The sequence below is a fragment of the Protobothrops mucrosquamatus genome, unplaced genomic scaffold, assembly GCF_001527695.2.
Source record: "Protobothrops mucrosquamatus isolate PMUCROS unplaced genomic scaffold, P.Mucros_1.0 scaffold4101, whole genome shotgun sequence".
Taxonomy (NCBI): Eukaryota; Metazoa; Chordata; class Lepidosauria; order Squamata; family Viperidae; genus Protobothrops; species Protobothrops mucrosquamatus.
The window spans coordinates 20,706-44,732 of NW_015390030.1; the positions used below are offsets into that span (position 1 = coordinate 20,706).

The following is a 24,027-nucleotide window of genomic DNA, read 5'->3' on the forward strand; positions in this document are numbered from 1 at the left end:
GAGTAGAGTAGAGTAGAGTAGAGTAGGAAGGGATCTTGAAGGTCTTCTATCCAGCCCCCTGCTTAAGCAGGAGAACCTATACCATTTCAGACAAGTGACTATCCAGTCTCTTCTTAAAAACCTCCAGTGATGGAGTGCCCACAACTTCTGGAGGCAAGCTGTTCCACTGGTTAATTCTATCAAATCTGAAGCTAGCGATTTAATAGGTTTCTCACTGACAGTGCATTTGACAAGTGACTAGTATCCCAAGCAATGATGCTTATGAACATATTTTCTTTTCTTCCTTTAGGACAAGGGAAGATGCAGACTTGATAGCGCATGACAATGTAATTCTGGATAGACTTTTTTCAGCCCCAACAAATTCCCAGCATGTACAGACCAGGAGAGAAAGCCAAACGGCGGCTGCGCGCTCACGCTTCCAGCATCAGAAACGTCGAAATTGCTAGAGGGAGAGCGGGATACGGTTTTACCCTTTCCGGCCAAGCTCCCTGCGTGCTTAATTCTGTTTTAAAAGGAAGTCCCGCAGATTACGTGGGGCTCAAGGCCGGGGATAAGATATTTGCGATCAACGAAATTAACGTGAAGAGGGCCTCCCACGAAGATGTGGTGAAGCTGATAGGCAAATGCTCCGGGGTTTTGCACATGGTCATTGCGGAAGGGTTCGGTCACGCTGAAGCTTGTTCAAGCGACGAAGAAGATGGTCTTTATGATGGCAGAGGGTGGCCAAAGACCAAGCCTGACTTGAAAGGCCCCGGTATAAACCGGGCGGAGAAAGTGGTGGAGGAAATGCAATCAGGTGAAATTTTCAACATGATCTTCGAAAGTTCTAATATTTGTGCTAGCGAGGTGCCGATACCAAAAAGAAAAGAAACGTTCGCTCACGACGGGGCCAAGATGGAAACGGAACCTCCACCTAGGAACGATCAACCCCGCGTGCCGTACAATGAGGAACAGCCACAAGCCTTGAACAATGACTCGTTTTTTCGGGCTGGATGGGACAACCAGGAGTACTGCGGAATTGACGCCAGCATTCTAAACGTGGCCATGATCGTGGGCTACCTGGGATCCATCGAACTCCCTTCTTCGAGTTCAAATCTGGAATATGACAGCTTGCAGGCCATCCGCGGTTGCATGCGCCGTCTTCGGGCCGAGCAAAGGATCCATTCCTTAGTGGCGATGAAGATCATGCACGACTCCATTCAGCTCTGCACGAACCTGTCCGTTGTGATTGCAAAGTATCCAGCCGAGAAGCTGGCCTTTAGCGCTCTCTGTCCCGACGACAAACGGTTTTTTGGACTGGTCACCATGCAGAGCGTGGACGAGGCAAGCTTAGCTCCGGAGGACGAAGTGGTCTTGAGGACCTCCTGCCACGTGTTTATGGTGGATCCGGAGCTATTCAGTCATAAAATTCATCAGGGCATTGCCCGCCGATTCGGATTGGAGTGCACGGCGGATCCCGACACCAACGGCTGCCTTGAGTTCCCTTTGTCGTCTCTCCCGGTCCTTCAGTTTGTCTCTGTCCTGTACAGGGACATGGGGGATTTCATCGAGGGGGTGCGGGCCAGGGCCTTCCTCGACGGAGAAGCAGATGCCCATCAGAACAACAGTATGAGCAGTAACAGTGACAGCGGGATCGGGAACCTCCACCAAGAAGAAAAAAGTAGGGTTTTAGTGGTCGATTTAGGAAGCAACACCAACAAACACCTGCTTGGTAATAACGTACAGGGCAGTCCAATAAACAGAGCTCACAACTCCCACTGGAATTTTGGTCACGAACAAGAAAACGTAGGGTCAGGAGCCGTGTTCCAGAACGATAAATCTCAAAACCTAAATAAACTCCTGGCGTCTTCAGCTCATGTTGACGTTGCGGTAGCGGCTTCGAAAAGCTCAGCGCCGCCAAATAAGAAGAACCCCACGGACAATCAGAGGTGGTTGCCTGTTCACGTACTGAAAGATTGGCAACAGGGATGTCTCAGCGACCAAGAGTCGTACACGGATTCCACCGACGGCTGGTCAAGCGTCAACTGCGGTACGCTTCCGCCTCCTATGAATAAAATCCCTGCGGATAGATACAAGGTCGGCGGCGGCTTTGGCCAGCCTCATCTCGTGTCCCCAACGAAAGAACTGGCTGAGAAAGAATTTCAGGCGGCTTCGGATCCCTTCGACTCTCGACCCGGTTTCAGAACAACCAGAGAAGAAAAAAAGATAAGTATGGTACGTTAATAAAATACAGGTAGTCCTTGTCTTACAACAGTTCATTTAGTGACCGCTCAATAATACTAACGTTAATTCTCTTTATTTCCTGCAATAGGGAACTTTATATACCGCTGCTGCTGTTGCTGTTAAGATGTTATTCTTTCCTGCCTGAGCAGGGGGTTGGACTAGATGACCTCCAAGGTCCCTTCCAACTTTTATATGATGATGATGATGATGATTATTATTATTATTATTATTATTATTATTATTAATATTATTATTATTATTATTATTATTATTAATATTATTATTATTAATATTATTATTATTAATATTATTAAATATGCTGACTATAAATCCCTTAGAGAGGTCTGTAAAGTACCGTGAAGTGGTATAAAACTCTTAAGTGCTATTGCTATTGTTATCGCTGGGAAACAGATTTTCCCGTCATTCCTTCCCCCCTCTAATCCTAGAGGGGTGAGGGTCTCCACTCAGTGGAAAAGGCTGCATTGGTTTGCAGTGGAGTTCAGTGGGAAGAAAAGGAAGTCCTCAAACGAGCAGAGATCTTGTCCAGGAGTAGATTTTTGCTCAGGAAGAGAGGCCTTATGTCAGTGGTGGCGAACCTATGGCACGGGTGCCAGAGGCGGCACTCAGAGCCCTCTCCGTGGGCACGCGCGCCATCGCCCCAGTCCTAGGCCTTCAGCTGGGTATTATAAAACCTTTTCGCTTTAGGCCTCCGCCGCCGTGTGCAAAAAAAAAAAGGTTCAATCAATTTCAACTTTCGCAGAGAAAAAAAAGATCTTGCAAAGTTGGAGTTGATTGATTGAACTTTTTAGTCCCACCCAGTCTGCCGTTACCACCGCAGCCACGTCCACCCAATGGGTCAGACACCCCAATGGGCCACATTCAGCCAATGGGCCACACCCACCCGGCACCCGACGATGCATAAGTGGGTTTTAGGTTGCAGTTTGGGCACTCGGTCTCTAAAAGGTTCACCATCACTGCCTTATGTCTTTGCCGAGTGCAGGGGGATCTACCAACCTTTTGGGGTGCAGGAGCAGCTGCTCTAGAAGGGAGGAAAGGGTGAACAATTTGTTCCATACCCAATGTGCCTGCCTAAATCTGGATTCCCCCCCCGTCCCCCCTGTTGCGTGCTCAGAGTTGGAGAGAATGAAAGCAGGCTATTTAAAGCCTTTACCATTTTCAGACAATGTTTTTCTCTCAAATTCAAGAGCACCCCACAATAAGAACGTTTTTAGACGCCATTGTGTAAGAATAGAACCAAAAACCCTGCAATTAAGAAAATTACATTACTGGGTCGACACTAAACAAATCCCAGCTGCGGCTAATTTTGCTCGACAAAGAACTTGAAAACCTGCCAAATGGAAGCAAAGATTGGGCAGTGTAATTGCCCAACAAAAAGAACTCCAGGCCGGGTTGTGCCGTTGTGTTAGCGTTGTCCGTGCATCAGCAAGTAACGGTGGATAAATTGGGACGAGGGATTTCTTGCGATCGACACGAGTCCAATAAACGATCATTTTATTGAGTATCTCCCAAGAGCTAATATTCTTCCCAAATAAGTAGAACAGAAGAATAGAGTATAGAATAAAAACTTTATTGTAGTGTCCCGGGGGGGTCACGTGATCCCCTTTTGCAGCCTTCTGACAAGCAAAGTCAATGGGGGAAGCCAGGTTCATTTAACAATGATCGCCAGCAGGAGTAGGCAACCGTGGCTCTTTTATGACTCCTGGACTTCAACTCCCAGAATTCCTGAGCCAGCATGGGGGAACTATGGACCCTTCATGACTTGTGGACTTCAACTCCCAGAATTCCTGAGCCAGCCACGCTGAGGGGAAAGGCAGAGGTTTCCAAGCTGAGCCATGCTGGCTCAGGAATTCTGGGAGTTGTAGTCCACGAGTCATAAAAGAGCCAAGGTTGCCTACCCCTGAGCTAGAGCAAGGAACGGGAGCTCATCCTAAACTAAAAAACTATTGAGAAAATAAGAATATTATAATGCAACATTAATTTGTTTGATGTGGATGGCGAGAATTTAAATAGGTGTGTACTCCGAACATTAGATTTAGTGAGGCATGGTGATAAAAGAACTGGGGTCTTTCAAAATTTGGGGAATGATAAGTATTAAACGTCAAATTTAAATATTAATGGAAAATTAAAATTTGAAAAAGGTACCAGGTCACTGATTGTCTAAAAGATTGAATGCTAAAGCAATTAGAATATTTATAAGCTTAAAAACTATTGACAAAAGTAAGAAAGTTATTTTTTATTGGATTGATAAAACAAGAATTGTTGTAATCTAAACATGGACAGTTTCTATGAAGGGGAAAGAGAGGAAATGCTTACGGTAATAGTCTGAGGTTTATACTAATGATACTTGTTTGTAATTGAATTATTATAACTCAGCCGCCACGTTGTTTTTCAAATATGCAAATGCAATATCAGAAAATTAATAAAATTTATATATATATAAAAAAAGGAACGAGAGCTCACCCTGTCTACAGCGCTTGGCTCTTGAACCCAAGTGATGGCTTTCAAGCCAACAAGCCCAGCATCTTAACCCCTAAGCCGCTGCTGTCGCCCCCACCCGGAGAGGGGAATGCCTAAATTGGGAGCTTTTGGTTGCACCCACACTTTTACAGTTTATTCTCCTCTGTGCGTAGGGAATTGGCTTTAAAAATGAGGCTTAATAAAAATTTGCTTTCAAGGAAGTACCAGGGAAATAGATCACGCAGAATGAAGATGGAAAGCTAATCCAACGTCTTTTTTTTGTGGCTTATTAAGGGGGCAAAATTCGGACCCGAATTCGGATTGGCACAACTCTTCCATCATTCTTCTTCGGCTCGAAAATCGTTTGGGCGCGCCAAGAGATTCAGCGTTACCCGTTCGCTCGAGGATCTCGAGGTAACTGTGACTTTCATGACTTCCTACGAAGACGGTAAAGGCGGGTTAATAAGTTAGTTCATTTTGACGCTGGAAAAGTAATAGAAAAGTTCATTAAATACAAACCTTAAGATCTGCCTTGAAGTGACGTTGTGCTTCCCCATTTCCTCGTTTTTTGAGTCTTAAATTCTGCTTTTCTTAGCAATGTTTAGTATTCGTGACTGCAAAGGTTTTCTCATACAAAGAGGTTCATGGATTTAAACTTTGGGGATGGTTGTGATCTCCAGATGTCAGTCGCTAAGTGAGACATTTGTTGAGCGTGGCCCTATTTTATGATCTTTCTTGTCACCGCTGTTAAGCAAATCGCTGCGGTCGTTAAGTTAGAAAAACGGTTGTAAAGTGAATTTGGCTTCAATTTTGCTGGTCAGAACGTGGCCAAAGGGGACCACGCGATCCCGGGACACTGCGACACCGTCATAAGTAGGAGGCAGTTGACAAGCATCTCAATTTTGATCACGGGACCACGGGGACGCTGCCCCGGTCGTAAGTGTGGAAAAAAATGGTCGTTAAGTCTCTTGTCTCAAGTGATGCTGCAACTTCCAACAGTCACTGCAGTGCTTTAATTGGCTCTTCAGAACGTTCTCGAAGACACACTTTTCTTTTCTTTTTAAGTATTTTATTGATTTTCTATTATTACAATTCGTCAGTGCTTAATGCACGACGTGTGGTCCGGGGTTGATTTTTTTGCTTAGTCACAAAAGTTAAGTTCTTACTCTCTTATCTCGTTTTTCCAGCCATTGATAAAATAAGTCCCACGTTGGGAAGTATTCTGTGTCTTCTTTTTTCTTTGATTCTCAATGTAAGTGTCACGGTTCCGACAGATGGAACTCTTCAAAGAACTTCGAGGCATTGTTTACCTTAAAGAATCTTTATTTAAGTTGCATAGCATCGGCACTAACATAATCGAAGCCAAAAACTGAGTTCCCCTCCTCTTGAGCACGTAGTATCAAAGCACAATTCCCTCCCCCAATTAACAGTCATAAATCACATTCTCCAATTAGTTTGAAATGCAGGCTTTCCCTCCAGTTCTCCAGCCCGCCAATTCTTATCATCTCCTATTTCAATAACCTTGGTTCTCACACTAGATACAGGTTATTATGTCTAGCTAGACCAGGGATCCTCACCTTGGCAACTTTAAGACTTGTGGACTTCAACTCCCAGAATTCCTCAGCCAGCAAAGCTAGCTGAAGAATTCTGGGAGTTGAAGTCCACAAGTCTTAGAATTTGTCAAGGTTGCAGATCCCTGGCCTAGTAGATGATCTAAAAACAAAGGAAATTGTCCAGTAAACTGTCAGGGTCGGAGACCACTTAGAGAATCTGCTTTAAGAATCAGGAAAAAGGATAACACAAAGAAATGGTTATCTCCTTATTGTTGTTGCTAGTGTGCACAAGTACCTCTGAGAGATGGATAGAGGTTATTATGTCTAGCTAGACCAGGGGTCCTCACCTTGGCAACCTTAAGACTTGTGGACTTCAACTCCCAGAATTCCTCAGTCTTAAAGTTGCCAAGGTTGAGGACTCCTAAGCTAGACTCTCATGCACATCCCCCCCCTCCCCAGCATCATCTAACTCTAAAAGCAAAGAGAATGGCTGCATCTCCATCTCTTGTCAATGCCAAAACATCCGATGTTAGCAGCGTTGACAGTAAGTCTTGTCTAGCTCAGCACAGCTGAAGACACACTTTTCAACATTTCAGAGCTCAAGCTGGCTTAAAACGAGTGGGTGTGGTGCCCATTATTTTATTTTATTTTTATTTTTGGGTTGGGGGGGGGAGGAATCCTGTTCTGCCAGGAAAAAAGAAGCTCTTGTAAACTCCACTCAAAGGAGCAAAGAACGGGCAGGCCGACTGGAGCAAGCCGCAAAGCAGACTTTGCCGTGTGATTCCAATCTTCCCTGGACTTGCAGCTACACGCCAAAGAAGCACGCGAACAGGCAACAAGCTTTTGCAGGAACTGTCTGAATCCGGAGCTGGAGATTCAACTTGCCTAAACGAAGAACTGAAAAAGAAAAAAAAGACAAGAAAAGGAATTGGCGGACGACTCATTGCTATGCAGAGGCTGTCGCAGCAGGAATTTAAAGCCTTGAGTTTGGGCTGCTTCTCCCTGTTGTAGCGCAGCGAAGGAGCCTACTACGTTGAACCTGGGTGGGGAGAAAGGAGGGAAAGAAGATCAGACACTTCCCACTCCCAGTTGTTTTGCGAGGAAGAAACAGCGAGCATGTCTCAGCAAGGAATCCAAGAATTTTACTTAAATGGGAGATAAGGCCCCAAAGTCTGTCTGTTCATGGATAAAGTTTGCAAAGCCAGTGACGTAAGTTTTCCTATTTCTTAAAAAAAAAAGGGGGGAATAGTCTATATTGGGTCTTGGGAGCAAAAAAAAATATCTTTCTGTCTTTATTCTGCGGATTGTTGATTTTCTCTCTTGGGTTATTTAATGACGATGTCAATGAACAATAATTTCCTAGCATCCTAATGCTCAACGGTGACCGCTTCGTTTTAAGTTTCCTAAGCGATTTGAAATAGCGATTTTTTTTCTCTCGCTGTTTTCTTAAGTTGCTTTAATGTTTGTTTACAACGAGCTCCACCCTTTTGTGGCTCGTTCAAAATTTCAAATCCTCTGGCGTGTCGCTTTGCTGGAGGTTTTATGTCTTTCGAACCGGACGGAGGAAAACGTTTCAAAAGATCGGGGCGGAATAATGTAAAAACCGGACAGATTGATGGCGAAAAGAACGTTAAAACGGCGGGACTATTCCTTAGGCTCTTTTATCCCTGTTGAGAAAAAAAAGAAATGTTTGGTTGAGAAGGAAGCCCCATAAAGCTAAATAGGGCTCCTGTCTGCGAAGCCTTGCCTTGGATTGCACGTTTTCCACGGGGATGTTACCAATGGTTGGTCAATTTAACTTCTGATATTCAGATATTTGCAACCTTCCTCCCCAAAGACAAAAGTTTTAATCTCTGATTCGTTGTCTTACATTATGTATGGAGGCGATGTGTTTTTTTCTCGATGGGAACAGCTGCTGGCGAGGAATAATGGATGATGAATGAAAAAAACGAGAGGAACGTGTTCAGACATTAGTGAACAATCCTCAAGCACACCTAGCTCTAGACTTAACAACCGTTTGTTTAGTGACCGTTCAAAGTCGCGACGGCATGGGAAAAAGTGACTTAGGACCATTTTTCACACTCCCACGGTCACGTGATCCAAATCCAAAGGCTCGGCAACTGGCATGTACTTACGACGGTTGCAGCGTCCCCGGAGTCACGTGGTCCCCTTTTCGCGACCTCCTGACAAGCAAAGTCAATGGGGGGAAGCCAGATTCACTTAATAACGGGGCTACCGACTTAAATACCGCAATGGTTCGCTTAACAGCAGCAGCAATAAAAGTCGTAAAATGGGGGCAAAACTCACTGAGTAGATGTTTCCCTCGGCGATGTCAATATGGGGCTCAACTCTGGCCGTAAGTCAAGGACTGCCTGCACACGCAACCAGCGGACTTAGTTTGTGTACATGTGTGCCTGTAATTACCGTTTCCGTTCCTGTGAATGGATGGGTTAGATCAGAGGTCTCCAAACTTTCCGGCAGACCGGAAGGAAAGGCAGAAGGAAGCATTTTATGCACGCACGCATGTGCATGCACACCAACAGGGCGATGCTAGCACCCGCGTGACGGTCACTAGCACCGTCCCGTTTTTGCCGCGCGGTTCCCCATTTTTGTCACGTGGCGCCCCGTTTGCGTAGCGCTGGCAGTACTAGCGTGAGTGGGGGGTGAGTGCGTTCACTGGCCAGCTTGTTCCCTGGCCTGGTGGCCAGTAGGCCACGGCCCGGTAGTGGGCCACGGCCCACAGATTGAGGACCTCTGGATTAGATGACAGACGGATCAATATTTCCAGCAGGGTCTCACACTGGTGGGTTAGCCGGAACCAATTTCTGCAGGTAAACGAAGCGGGAAGGTCCCCTGGCCCGCAGTTAGATTCAGGGGCCACATCTTCTGTTTTTAGCTGCTTCCAAGGATTTCGTTATTTTTTCTTTCTTGTTTAGTTATACATCTATCTATATAAATATCTATATAAATAAAAATGTAAATGTTCATTTGTTCAAAATCTTAAATCTCCAAAAGTTCTTCACCGATTGCTTTGAAATTTTGACACAACGTTGCATTCGAATACGCGCGTGTTTTTATATACCTACTATTGTATAGATGTCACACCTGTGACAGGTAAAAACATGCTTTTTTTGAAAAACAGCGCCATCTGTTGGATGTAAAAGCAACACCCGCTTTTACCAGACTGAGCCACAGCAACGCGTGGCTGGGTACAGCTAGTTAATACCATAAGATGCAAAAACACAAATGAAAAGTGTAGGAAGGATAGGGGAGGGAAAAGGGAAGGGAAAAGTATGGGAAAAAGGAAAAAAAAGGCGTTGACTTCCGACTCCCTTTGGCGCAGTAAAATAAGATAATAAACATCCAACCTCAACTTTTTACTTTTACTTATTAGTATAAACCGGCCATTTCTCTAACAACAAACTTATCTCATTGGTATAAAACCCAAAATCAAAATTTTCATTTTTTCCCCCACCTCGAGCATAGAGTCCAGAAGTGGTTTCCAAGTAGAAACAAAAGACATTGTGTGGGGTTTTTTTTCTTTAATCAAAGCTATCAACTTAGCCATCCCTGCTAACTCCCATCAACCTCTACAGCCCTTCATCCGTTGTTGGAATCAATTCCGTTTTTGTACATAAAGTAATCTTGTTGCCGTCAACGTATATAGCATCAAAGTTCCCAATTTCCCCCCCCCCAAGTCTTTTTCCATTAAAACCCAAAGAAAAGTTTCTGCTTTTATCTTAATATTCCCTTTGAGAATCCTATTTCTTTGCTTTTTCACATGTCCACCATAAATGATAAAAAAGACCCTTCCTTACTTTTGTGTTTCCAACATTCAAGGATTTTCACGGGCTTCTGTGCTTCGAATTGCTTCTCCACCCTCCCTGTTAAGTACTCCAGTAGGAAAAAAAAAAACAGACCAAACCACACACACACACACACACACACACAGGTCAACAAGGCAAAAGCTGGGCGTTAAAAGTTAAAAGAAATGAGTTAAAAGTTAGAGAGAGAAAAATTAGGCAGTTAAGTATGTTGGCGTCGGAGGTGGGAAGACTCATGGCTGTGTCACACTATCTTGAAAAACGACAACGCAGGCTGCACCCATTACTCTCTGCAACTGTTGAATTTTGATTAGGCCTAGTTTTCTGATGAGTACCGTGTGCGGGATGGGAACGCTCTTTCAAAGCGGGGGGACAGAGAGAGACTTAAAGTTCTCCCTGAGTGGGAAGTGAAGCATCCCTCCAAAGCAACAATTTTCCATTTTCGCCCTGGATCTTCTGGAATAAGCTGCTCCTGAAAAATAAATATATTATACGGGATATACTGTCGCCCTCCCTCTGAAATAAATCTTGTTCATTCAAAACTTTCTTTTCACTGGGAACATTTTTGTTCTCATGAACACAGAGGTCCCCCAACCTTTTGGGCACCAGGGACCGCTTCCGTGGAGAGAGGTTTTTCCGTGGACCGGAGGGTGCGTGGTTTTTTGCGTGCTGCCTGCATCCCACCGATGGGGCTTTGCTTGTCCGTGCGAACCGGTTGCTGGCATGCCGCGGCCCGGTACCGGTCCACGGCCCGGGGTTTGGGGACCCCTGCGTTAACAGACCGAATCAGATCACCCTGAATGGGGGTAACAGTTTGAAGATCAAAGGGGAGGATAAAGAATCTGGTGGAGAGCTTAGAATTTTTCTAGTTTTTGTATTCGTGGCTGATCAGTTCTCTCTCTCTTTCTCTCTTTTTTTTCCACCCCTCTCTCCCTGCAGTCTACAACCGTGTCTGATGGAGGTAAGCGAAATACTTTTGTGTTCAGGAACAGAACGGATATATATATATATTTTAAGGCACTTTGACAACGAATGACACTTTGGCGTACGGTAACTGCACACATGTTGGTTCGTTTATAGCAGTGGTTCTCAACCTGTGGGTCGGGACCCCATTTGGGGTCGATCGACCATTTCACGGGGGTCGCCAAGCAAGGCTGTCCGCCATTTTTTTTGTCCGCCATTTTTTCCCCTTTTCCGGCGGGTGCCTTACCTCCCTTGGGCTGGGCCAGCTGGTGGTCGGCCTGCTCCGTCTCTGCCGCTTGCCAGCTACGCCTCGGCCGGCGCAGGGGGCGGAACCACGCATGCGCGGCGCTCCCGGGCAGGGAAAGTCCTCGACTTACAACCGGTTGGGTAGTCCTCGACTTATGACCGGTTTAGTCCTCGACTTACGACCGGTTTAATCCTCGACTTACGACCGGTTGGGGACGCGGCATTAAAAAGGTTGAGAACCACTGGTTTATAGGCTAATTGTTATGACTGACATCCACCAAACACATGGTCAATTTGAACCGGCTGCTCATTTAAACTTTGATGTTGCGGGAGCAGGGTGACGGAAGAGGGTGACGTACGCGGGACCCTTGACTTCGCGAGGGGAGGGGCAGGGGGGCGATCTGGTGCGGGGGTGGGTGGGTGGGCGGGAAGGTAATTAGTGGCAGGCAGGGATGGAGGGCAACAGGAGATGAGGGAATTGGGGGGGTGGCTCATGGGGTGTTGTGGACCCAGAGTCCACACTACTGGTAGTTCCATGTCCTGAGCATGGGTGGATTCTGGCTCTTGATGCTGACTGCAATCCTTGGTTGTATAAACACAGGCATAGGATCAAAATCAGGTGAAGTATTAGTACCACTCTATAAAGCCTTAGTAAGGCCACCCTTGGAATATACTGCATCCAGTTTTGGTCACCCCATTACAAAAAAGATGTTGAGACTTTGGAAAAAGTGCAGAGAAGAGCAACAAAGAGGATCAGGGGACTGGAGGCTAAAACATATAAGGGACGGTTGCTGGAATTGGGTACGTCTAGTTTAATGAAGAGATGGACGAGGGGGGACATGATAGGAGTGTTCCAATATCTCAGGGGCTGCCCCAAAGAAGAGGCAGTCAAGCTCTTCTCCAGAGCACTTGAAGGCAGGACAAGAAGCAACGGATGGAAACTAATCAAGGAGAGAAGCAACCTAGAACTACAGAGAAATTTCCTGACAGAACAATTAGCCAGGGGAACAACCTGCCTCCAGGAGCGGTGAATGCTCCAACACTGGAGGTTTTTAAGAAGAGACTGGACAGCCACTTGTCTGAAATGGTATAGGGTTTCCTGCCTGAGCAGGGGGTTGGACTAGATGACCTCCAAGGTCCCTTCTGGCTCTTATCTGATGAATGGATTGAATGCCAGGTTAACCTCTAATAAAATCTCATCCATTGTGGGCACTGAAGCGTCCTTCCATGTTTGCGTGTAAAATAGTCTTGCTGCCGTCGACATACGCAACATCAAAGTTCCAATTTTCTTTTCCAAGTCTTTTTTTTTCATTAAACCCAGAAAAAACACGTTTCTGGTTTTATCTTTATGTTCGCTTTGAGAATCTTCTGTACGAAGATGCGAATCCTACTCCGACGTTTCTTTGCTTTATCATAAATGATAAAAGGTCCCTTCTTTACATTTGCAATTCCAACCTTCCATTTGAAATACCTTTAAACCTTCCTGACAGCCTATCTGGCATTAAATACCAACGATGCATCTTCTTTTAAAAAAAAATTTCTTTCAGATTATAATTTAGTGTAAATTTTAGACCTTTCGTCCACACGATCTCCCATTCATCCAGCATTACATTATACCAGGGGTAGGCAACCTCGGCTCTTTTATGACTCATGGACTTCAACTCCCAGAATTCCTGAGTCAGCTATGCAGTAGACTCAGGAATTCTGGGAGTTGAAGTCCATGAGTCATAAAAGAGCCGAGGTTGCCTACCCCTGCATTATACCCACCGAATTATAATAATCCTTTACGTACTCATTCTCCAAATTCAAATTCGGTAACCATTGATAAACCTCAAGCAAGGGGGATACTAGCACCACTCTACTAGTGTAGTAAAGCCTTAGTAAGGCCACCCGTGGAATCCGGTGTCACAGATCTCCGGAGTCTTTGGCAACGGAGCAGGAGCCGAAGCCAAAGCCAGCTAAAATAAACCTACATATATACCTTGCTTCTGGGTATAAAACCTGGCCAGTTGCTGTACGGTGTCCAAATGCTCCCAAGGGGCGCAACTCATCCCCAAGGTAGCTAGCATTTTTAAAGTGTTCAACCTTCTTAATTTTCTATGGGAAAGCAGGAAAAGGTCAGAACGAAACTGTTTGCGCGGATCGCTTTTGGATTAGCCTCTGCGGCTGCCGCCGTCCTCGCCGGGTGAATAATTCATTCGTGTCCCTTCGAGCAAACAGCCACGGTGCGCTTTTCCCTTTCAATTATTGATGTCTCACCTGATCGGCTTTGCGTCAGGTGTCCCAAGAGCATCCTTCGGGCTGTCGGGGGGGGGCATGGGGGGTGGGGGTGGGAGGAGAGGGAATGCCGCTTGGAAGAAATGCCGTGAAATAGAGGGAAAGAAGACAGAGAGAAACAATGCCTGCTGCTGCAGGTGTCCCCATCGCCGGAAGGCCGGCCGGGCCGTCTCCTGGGGGTCGTGGGGGCCTTCTCCTGGGGGTCTCTGCCGGGCATGGCCTCCGACGGATGGCCCTGCCTGAATGACTGGAGGCATCTGCTGAAGTGGCGCCACCACAGGGGCTCCTACCAGCTTTATCCAGGTAATGCCTTGCGGATCCCGACGGGCCGGTTCTCTTTTAACAGAGCAACGGGGTTGGAAGGGACCTTGGAGGTCTGCTAGTCCAACCCCCTGCTCAGGCAGAAGACCCGATACCATTTAGAATAAGAGAGTGGCAGAGATGGAAGGGACCTTGGAGGTCGTCTAGTCCAACCCCCTGCTCAGGCAGAAGACCTGATACCATTTAGAATAAGAGAGTGGCAGAGATGGAAGAGACCTTGGAGGTCGTCTAGTCCAACCCCCTGCTCAGGCAGAAGACCCGATACCATTTAGAATAAGAGAGTGGCAGAGTTGGAAGGGACCTTGGAGGTCTTCTAGTCCAACCCCCTGCTCAGGCAGAAGACCCGATACCATTTAGAATAAGAGAGCGGCAGAGCTGGAAGGGACCTTGGAGGTCTTCTAGTCCAACCCCCTGCTCAGGCAGAAGACCCAATACCATTTAGAATAAGAGAGCGGCAGAGTTGGAAGGGACCTTGGAGGTCTTCTAGTCCAACCCCTTGCTCAGGCAGGAAACCCGATACTGTTTCAGACAAGTGGCCGTCCAGTTTCTTCTTTAAAATCTTCCGTGTTGGAGCATCCACAACTTCTGGAGGCAAGCGGTTCCACTGCTATTTGTATGTAAGGGTGTAGGGGTATACACATGTTGTATCTAGCACGTTTAAAGTTTGTTACGTATGTCTACACTTTTTGAGAGCAAGCAACTAAATTTCATTTTTAGCGTGGGCCAATGTGCCCGCAGTAAAAAAAAAATATGACAATAAAGGTTATCTGTCTGTCTGTTAGTTCCAGGTTGCTTCTCTCCTTGGTTAGTTTCCACCCGTTGCTTCTTGTCCTGCCTTCAGGCGCTTCGGAGAATAGCTTGACTCCCTCTTCTTTGGGGCAGCCCCTGAGATATTGGAACACTGCTATCATGTCCCCCCTCGTCCTTCTCTTCATTAAACTAGACATACCCAATTCCAGCAAACGTCTTGGGGCCAACCCAAGTTGAAATCTTTTCCTAGAGTTGTTGGGTCTGTTGTAATTTCCTTGAGAGCCTCAATAGACTCTGAAGAACAGAATTAACAGAGCTGGAAGGGACCTTGGAGGTCATCTAGTCCAACCCCCTGCTCAGGCAGGAAACCCTATAGCATTTCAGACAAATGGCTGTCCAGTCTCTTCTTAAAAACTTCCAGTATTGGAGCATTCACCGCTTCTGGAGGCAGGTTGTTCCACTGGTTAATTGTTCCGACTGTCAGGAAGTTTCTCCTTAGTTCTAGGTTGCTTCTCTCCTTGGTTAGTTTCCATCCGTTGCTTCTTGTCCTGCCTTCAGGTGCTTTGGAGAAGAGCTTGACTCCCTCTTCTTTGAGGCAGCCCCTGAGATACTGGAAGACTTCTATCCTGTCCCCCCTCGTCCTTCTCTTCATTAAACTAGACATCCCCAATTCCAGCAGCCGTTCCTTCTATGTTTTAGCCTCCAGTCCCCTGATCATCTTTGTTGCTCTTCTCTGCACTCTTTCTGGAGTCTCAACATCTTTTTTTTTGCATCGTGGTGACCAAAACTGGACACAGTATTACCAAAGTCTTATAAAGTGATATTAACATTTCACGTGAACTTGATCCTCTCCCTCTGTTAATGCAGCCTAAGACTGTGTTGGCTTTTTTGGCAGCTGCAGCACACGGCTGGATGGAGACATTTCCTCCACAGCGTGTGACCAGGAAGGTTGGGAGCAGAAGCTCTGCTGATCCAAGGCCGGTGCTGCCCTTTCATTTGGTGTGAGTCCCCAAGGAGTCCTCCTGCTGTCTTCTCCCCCACCCCATCCCCAAGCTGCCTGGCTATCTTCTCCCCTCCCTTGGCGCTGCAAATTCCACAGGTTTCTACTAGGTTAGGCTCTGCAGCTCCCACGTTGCCCAGCTGTTTGCAGATCCAAACCGGGCAGAACAATTATTTTACCCATAAAGGTCTATGGAGGTTCTCCGTCATCCAGGTCCTGGTTGTCCCAAAGGTGCTTTTTCAGGAGGCAACTGGACTTTCTTGTTTTTCTTTGAAGACATTTCGCTCCCCATCCCAGAAGCTTCTTCAGCTCTGACTGGATGGTGGGGAAGGGAAGGATTTATACTCCTTGCAGACAGCTGGATGTTTCCTTCTTTTAGAGAGTCGTTGAGCCCACTTGGAGGTTTATCTGTGTCCTCAGGGTCACCTGAGTGGTGCAAATGGGGGTGGAGCCTTCTTGGAACTGCTGAAAGGACCGTGTGGTAGACTGGAGATAGGGATACAACATCATCCATCTCCAGTCAACAGTAACTCTTGTGCCGCAGTGAATTGGCCATGCCAAGTTGACCGTGGCGAGTTGTCCTAGACCAGAGGTCTTCAAACTTGGCCCTTTGATGACTTGTGGACTTCAGCTCCCAGAATTCCTCAGCCAGGCACGTGTGCCTGGCTGAGGAATTCTGGGAGTTGAAGTCCACAAGTCATCAAAGGGCCAAGTTTGAAGACCTCTGGTCTAGACCCACCAGCAAAGGCCAGTCCTTTCCTGTGGTTCTCGCTCTCCCCTGTAGCAAACCAGAAATTTCACGGTTTTCGATTCCAGAGAGGTTGACGCAAGCGATGCCTGTGTTGCCAGACTAACGTCTCCTTTGCCGCTTCTGCAGAGCTCAATCACAGTGACTTGAAAGATGGCGCCAGCGACACCAGCCTCAGCAGCAATGCCAGTCTGCCCAGCGTCCAGAGCTTCCGACGACAACGGGAGAGAAGAGTCGCCAGCTGGGCTGTTTCCTTTGAGCGGCTTCTCCAGGATCCCCTGGGTATTCGTTATTTCTCCGTAAGCAATGGAGAATAGTCGAACCCTGGTTTTTGGTTTGGTGTTACCCACAACAAAGTGCGCTGAACAAGGGTCTAACTGCCACTGACAACCAGATCCTGGTGGTATCTAAGAGAGCATGGCCTGAGATCTCCTGGACAGGTCCTCTCTAGGCTAATCTTCCCTGACCTGGGAGTAGGAGTTACAGACCCTAGAGATGAGAATGCGACAACCCGCCATGGCCAACTGGCCACGGGATTACTCCCCACAGCCAATTTGCTGCGGGTCAACTCACTGCAGGGTCGTTTAACAATGTATTCAATTATTTAAAATAAATAAAAGCAATATTTTATTTCTTGCCATTCACATTTCATTCTGTCCCTCCTTTGGCATCCTTCCTTTAATGGTTCTATTCTACCGTTTCTTTGATATTATACTGTAACTTTTGTCCTGCAATGAGTTGTTCTCTGTTGAATTGGCCATGATGAGTTGGCCATGGCGAGTTGGCCACGGTGAGTTGGCCATGATGAGTTGGCCATGGCGAGTTGGCCATGATAGTTGGCCATAATGAGTTGGCCATGGCAAGTTGGCCATGGCGAGTTGGCCATAGAGTTGGCCATGATGAGTTGACCCTGGTGAGTTGGCCACGACGAGTTGGCCATAGAGAGTTGGCCACAGTGAGTTGGCCATGATGAGATGGCCACGGTGAGTTGGCCATGGCAAGTTGGCCATAGAGAGTTGGCCACGACAAGTTGACGGTGGTGAGTTGGCGATGGAGAGCTGGCCATGACAAATTGTCATAGACCAGGGGTAGGCCACCTTGGCTCTTTTATGACTGGTGGACTTCAACTCCCAGAATTCCTGAGCCAGCCATGCTGAGGGGAAAGGGAGAGGTTTCCAAGCTGAACCATGCTGGTTCAGGAATTCTGGGAGTTGAAGTCCACCAGTCATAAAAGAGCCAAGGTTGCCTACCCCTGACCTAGACCCTTAGGGAGGGTCCAAGGCTTCCTATGAAGGAAGGAGAGAATGGGTGCTGTGCCCAGGTGCTTACGACCTCGGTTGGAAGAAACATCATCTGTAGGTTTGGGCTGTTACATTCTTTTTTGGCCCCAAATACGTGTCATAATTTTCAAATAACGCTTTTCTGGGCAAAGTATGTGGACAGGTGGGACATCATAGCTCCAGGACTTTCTGGATGTGGCTGTCTGTCTGTCTGTCTTTGGGGTGGGGGCTATTTTGAGGAGAGAACCACACTGTCCTCCCCCCCCCCTGTTTAATCCCTTGAGCCAGGAGATGGCTAGACGGAGCTGACCCTCGAGATTTCCTTCTGTTTCATGCTAGTACGTGGGCCGATCATGGTTGCCTCCTCCTGTCCCATCTCAAGTGTGGTGGCCCCATCATTCTTCTCAAGAGCTGAGCTTCACTCAACTGCCCTTGCAGCTCAGTTGGGTCTCTGCCAACCCAGACTCAAGACCAACTTTGAAAGAGACACAAGGGGGGAGGGGGGTCCCTCTCTGGAAGAGGTTTTGGGGTGGGCTTTGGAAAGATTCTCGGGCGTTTTATCTCAGTCTGATTTTTAATTCCTGTCTCCCAACTAGGATTTCTTGCGGAAGGAATTCAGCGAAGAGAACATTCTGTTTTGGCAAGCCTGCGAATATTTCAATCACATCCCCGCTCACGACAACAAGGAGGTAAGGCTGTCTTTACCATTTATTTCGAAACAGCCAGCAATAAATTCAGGCTGTTCCAGCTCTTTGGAAGGTCTGAGGTGGGGTGGGGGGGTGGGATGGGGTAGGGAGGGGAGGGAGAAGAAAGGAACCCCAGCCCCAGGAAGGGGAATATAGGTCACCCCTCAACTTGCAACGGTTCATTTAGTGACCGTGCAGAGTTACAACGTCCACAGCTAGGGGAGGGGGCACCTGGATCCTGCCCCCAGCGGCATGGGGTTGGTGCAGGCACCCTTCATCAAGGCCGAGAGCTCTGAAATGGGTTGGGGGCAGTGGTGGGATTCAAATACCTGAATAACTGGTTCTCTTATTGGATACAGGCCTGGGCCTCCTAGAACGGACTTCCGGAGGTGGCATCCATGCACTTCCGGCGGGCCGTTCTAGGCCTGGGAGGCCTCCTCCAGGCCTCCGAGGCCTAGAGCAGACTTCCAGAAGTGGCATCCATGCACTTCCTGTGGGCCATTTGAGGCCTCCAGGCCTCGGAGGCCTAGAACAGAGTTCCATAAGTGTCATCCACGTACTTCCAGCGGGCTGTTCTAAGCCTGAGAGGCCTCCTCCAGGCCTCAGAGGCCTAGAACAGACTTCCAGAAGTGGCATCCACGCACTTCCGGTGGGCCGCTCTAGGCCTGGGAGGCCTCCTCCAGGCCTCCCAGGCCTAGAGCAGACTTCCAGAAGTGGCATCCACGCACTTCCGGCGGGCCGTTCTAGGCCTGGGAGGCCTCCTCCAGACCTCCGAGGCCTAGAGCAGACTTCCAGAAGTGGCATCCACGCACTTCCTGTGGGCCGTTCTAGGCCTGGGAAGCCTCCAGGCCTCGGAGGCCTAGAACAGACTTCCATAAGTGTCATCCATGTACTTCCAGCGGGCTGTTCTAAGCCTGAGAGGCCTCCTCCAGGCCTCGGAGGCCTAGAACAGACTTCCATAAGTGTCATCCACAGACTTCCAGCGGGCTGTTCTAAGCCTGAGAGGCCTCCTCCAGGCCTCAGAGGCTTAGAACAGACTTCCAGAAGTGGCATCCATGTACTTCCAGCGGGCTGTTCTAAGCCTGAGAGGCCTCTTCCAAGCCTCAGAGGCCTAGAACAGACTTCCAGAAGTGGCATCCATGCACTTCCAGTAGGCCGTTCTAGGCCTGGGAGGCTAAATACGAGTCAGTTGCCAAGCCTCGTGAATTTGGATCAGGTGGCTCTGGGGATGCTGCCACGGTCGTAAGTGTGAAAAACGGCCGTAAGTCCCTTTTTTCCCCCCAGCGCCGTTGTAACTTCGAACGGTCACTAAATGAACTGCTGTAAGCCAAGGACGTCCTGTATCTCGCCACTTTTCCGCGTTTCCCGTAGTTTTCTTCTAATGTCAGGCCTTGTTGCTTTGCAGCTTTCCTTCAGAGCGCAGGAGATCTTTAACAGGTATTTATGCAGCAAAGCTACGACGCCAGTCAACATTGACAGCCAGGTCCAGCTGGCAGACGATGTCCTGACCGCACCACATCCACACATGTTCAAAGACCAACAGCTTCAGGTACCTTGGGAAATTTGAAGGACAGCTTACCGGTGACTAGAGAGGGCTGCCACAAGTAATTTTAGCTTTTAATCAGACCAGTTAAATGTCTACGGAGATTCTCCGTCATCCAGGTCAGGGTTGTCCCAACGGTGCTTTTTTTTCAGGAGGCAACTGGACTTTCTTGTGTTTCTTTGAAGACGTTTCTCTTCTCATCCCAGAAGCTTCTTCAGCTCTGACTGGAGGGTGGGGAAGGGAAGGATTTATACTCCTTGCAGACAGCTGGTCATTTGCCTTCTTTTAAAGCAGTGTTTCTCAACCTTGACAATTTTAAGGCATGTGGACTTCAACTCCCAGAATTCCACAGCCAGCATTGCTGGCTGTGGAATTCTGGGAGTTGAAGTCCACATGCCTTAAAATTGTCAAGGTTGCGAAACACTGTTTTAAAGAGTCCTTGAAGCCACTTGGAGCCTTACCTGTGTCCTCAGGGTCACCTGAGTGGTGCAAATGGGTGTGGAGCCTTCTTGGAACCGCTGAAAGGACTGTGTGGTAGACCTGAGACAGATGATCTACAATTTACAGTCCTTTCACCAGTTCCAAGAACTTGTCTTCAAGTTCTCCTTTAGCTCCTCCAATTTTTTTTCCCAAAATATTTTTTAAGACATTTTTTTTTTTCCTGGGGACAAGATCTGCCACTTGTGAAACTCCTATTTGCAGCAGCTTGATGGAATACTGCCTTAATAGGGCTCTTTATTTATTTATTTTTCTTTATTTTATTTTTTTAGATTTTCAATTTGATGAAATTTGACAGCTACGCCCGCTTTCTGAAGTCTCCATTTTACCAAGAATGCGTTTTAGCAGAAGTGGAAGGCCGTCCAGTCCCTGATCCGCAATGTGTCACGAGCAGCCCTACACTGAAGTCCAGCTTCGGCCCGGACACGTTCAGTGTCTCCACTCCAAGAAAGGTTTCTGTCTTTTATGATGTACGTGTTCTGTCCCCGTCTGACACAAACACCCAAACAGCCAGCCAAGGGTTAAATAACTTCTCCACACTCCAATCCACAGATAAGAAAACTTGGCAGCAGCTCCGTAGCTGCCTGCCAAGACTTTTACTCAGAGAACAAAAAACAATACACACAGTTTGAAATTCAAGCCACAGCAAACTACTTCGCCAGAGATTCAGCTTTTGTCCGTCACAGAGTCCAAATGGCCACCACCTCCCTTTTATAGCCTGTGGGGTGTGGTCCAGTGACTCAGCTTAATCTCTGGCACGTCTCCTTTTCTGCTGTGCATGCTTGTTGCTCCTACGCTGGCGTGGATCCAGCCACAACTTATCTTCCTCACTATCCAAAATACCTGGCTCCTGGCCAATCTCAGAAACACCTGGCTCCTGGCCAATCTCAGAACCACCTGGCTCCTGGTCAATCTCTTCTCCGTCGGGAGACACCTGAGGCATTGCCAGAGAGGAGGGTCCTGGAGAGGGAGGCCTGGCCATCTCCTCTCCTTCATGTTCGGAGCCTTCTTCCTCCGATAAGAGGGGCTCACAAGACAAAGCCACAACAGTACGGTTGAAACAGACACAGTTCTGGCTTGTTTATCCTCTAAATAACTGGAAAAATAGAGTCCTTTTCATAGGCAGCCCACGAAGGCAAGCTTGTTTCCTTCACATATAACAGCTTGCCGGTGTGTCCAGCTTGCCGGTGTTCAGAATCAAGTTAAAGTCACACGCACGCACACATACATTCCGAAGACATAACCAGGTTTCCCTAGGTACAGCTATCCTGGAGAATGGTGGTTCATGTTAAAGCTGAAAGGCTAGTCTCTGGCGTCCTGCATGTTATTTAATTTGATTTTAGACAGAAATTTGTGTATATTTATCGTGGTTTTTATTATCGCCTGTTCACTGCCCTGAGTCCCGTAAGGGAGATAGGGTGGTATATAAATTCAATAAATAATAATAATAATAATAATAATAATAATAATAATAATAATAATAATAATAATAATAATAATAATAATAATAATAGTAGTAATAATAATAATAATAGTAATAATAATAATAATAATAATAATAATTATTATTATTATTATTATTATTATTATTTAAGGCTTCACATCAGCACATTCTCTGTCCAGATTTAGATGGAAGGTAACCCGTGTCCTGACACCCTTGTGTCAGGAAACGCTGGGGAAGGCAGGCGTCCCCCAACAATGGCCCAGTGGCTCCCCAGATTCAGGCACCCCCATCAGGGTGGACTTGCACGTGTCTAGGGGAAAGGAGACCACTTGGTCTTCCTAAAAGAAGGACGTTGAGGCTACATTATGAGCAGAAAAGAAAGACGAAGGATGGAGGCATTCCCCTGGACTGGATTTGAATGCCCATTACTAATTTAAGAGTGGCCCTTCCAAGAGACAGGTTCCTTTGGGACTTCTTTGAGGATTGATCCCCATCGTCCTTCGGTTAGGGATCCCTCTAGGAAACGTCTCCAGCACTTCTGGCAGGCTCCGGTTCAGTCTTGGGACATTGGGAACTCCCTCATTTGGGAGAGAGGCCAGACGTGAGTGCTCCAACACTGGAAGTTTTTAAGAAGAGATTGGACTACTGTTTGTCTGAAATGGTCTAGGGCAGGGGTAGGCAACCTTGGCTCTTTTATGACTCGTGGACTTCAACTCCCAGAATTCCTGAGCCAGCCATGCTGAGGGGAAAGGGAGAGGTTTCCAAGCTGAGCCATGTTGGCTCAGGAATTCTGGGAGTTGAAGTCCACCAGTCCTAAAAGAGCCAAGGTTGCCTACCCCTGACCTAGAGGAACATATGAAAGCATAATTAATGTTAATTAATGTAGTCTTTATTAGTTTAGAGCAGGGGTAGGCAACCTTGGCTCTTTTATGACTCGTGGACTTCAACTCCCAGAATTCCTGAGCCAGCCACGCTGAGGAGAAAGGGAGAGGTTTCCAAGCTGAGCCATGCTGGCTCAGGAATTCTGGGAGTTGAAGTCTACGAGTCATAAAAGGGCCAGGTTTAAAGACCCCTCACTTAGAGGAACATATGAAAGCATAATTAATGTTAATTAATGTAGTCTTTATTAGTTTAGAGCAGGGGTAGGCAACCTTGGCTCTTTTATGACTCGTGGACTTCAACTCCCAGAATTCCTGAGCCAGCCATGCTGAGGGGAAAGGGAGAGGTTTCCAAGCTGAGCCATGGTGGCTCAGGAATTCTGGGAGTTGAAGTCCAGAAGTCATAAAAGGGCCAGGTTTAAAGACCCCTCACTTAGAGGAACATATGAAAGCATAATTAATGTTAATTAATGTAGACTTTATTAGTTTAGAGCAGGGGTAGGCAACCTTGGCCCTTTTATGACTGGTGGACTTCAACTCCCAGAATTCCTGAGCCAGCCATGCTGAGGGGAAAGGGAGAATTTTCCAAGCTGAGCCGTGCTGGCTCAGGAATGCTGGGAGTTGAAGTCCACCAGTCACAAAAGAGCCAAGGTTGCCTACCCCTGGCCTAGGGTCTCCTGCCTGAGCAGGGGGTTGGACTAGAAGACCTCCAAGGTCCCTTCCAACTCTGTCATTCTGTTATTCTGACAGCTGCTCGTTTATCAAAATGGGCCATGTCAGTGTGTCTCGGTTGCACGTCCCTTTTCGGTGGTGTGTACGGCAGGGCCTGTGTGTAGGAGTGACAGCGGTTGGGAAGGAGACGACGGCGGAGCAGTCAGCAGAACCAGAAAATAGAAGCACTACGCTGATTAAAGAAAGGACACCCACTGAGGTGATTTTTTTTTTTTTAATTGCACTTGTTCGTAGTTAGGCGGAAAAGCCAAGTCTGGGCGCTCCTTACACGAAGAATCTGGAGGAGAGGAAGATGCGGAGAAAAAGAAAAAAGGGGCGTTTTTTTCCTGGTCGAGAAGCAAGAGTTTGGGGAGGTCACAGAAGAAGAAGGAGAACGGCAGTTGCCTCAAAGGTGAGTTTTAAAATCCAAAGGTGAGGCCCTGTGGGACGGGGGGAGGAGAGAGATGGATGGATGGAAGGATGGATTCTGAGGAAGGAAGGAAGGAAGGAAGGAAGGAAAGAAGGAAGGAGGAAGGAAGGAAAGAAAGAAAGGAAAGAAGGAAGGAAAGAAGGAAGGAGGAAGGAAGGAAGGAAGAAGGAAGGA

At 47.3% G+C, this 24,027-nt stretch overlaps 1 protein-coding gene across 1 annotated transcript in view; it reads left to right on the forward strand.

The window, feature by feature from the left end:
* The first annotated feature begins 320 nt into the window (after positions 1-320).
* RGS12 (regulator of G protein signaling 12) overlaps positions 321-24,027 on the forward strand; it is a 37,324-nt gene continuing 13,617 nt past the window's right edge. The window contains exons 1-8 of the mRNA XM_029286570.1: positions 321-2,214; positions 4,996-5,115; positions 11,018-11,039; positions 16,513-16,682; positions 18,260-18,352; positions 19,755-19,898; positions 20,663-20,842; positions 23,679-23,835. Coding sequence (XP_029142403.1) covers positions 370-2,214; positions 4,996-5,115; positions 11,018-11,039; positions 16,513-16,682; positions 18,260-18,352; positions 19,755-19,898; positions 20,663-20,842; positions 23,679-23,835 — 2,731 coding nt within the window. The 5' untranslated portion in view covers positions 321-369. The remainder of the gene's footprint in view (positions 2,215-4,995; positions 5,116-11,017; positions 11,040-16,512; positions 16,683-18,259; positions 18,353-19,754; positions 19,899-20,662; positions 20,843-23,678; positions 23,836-24,027) is intronic.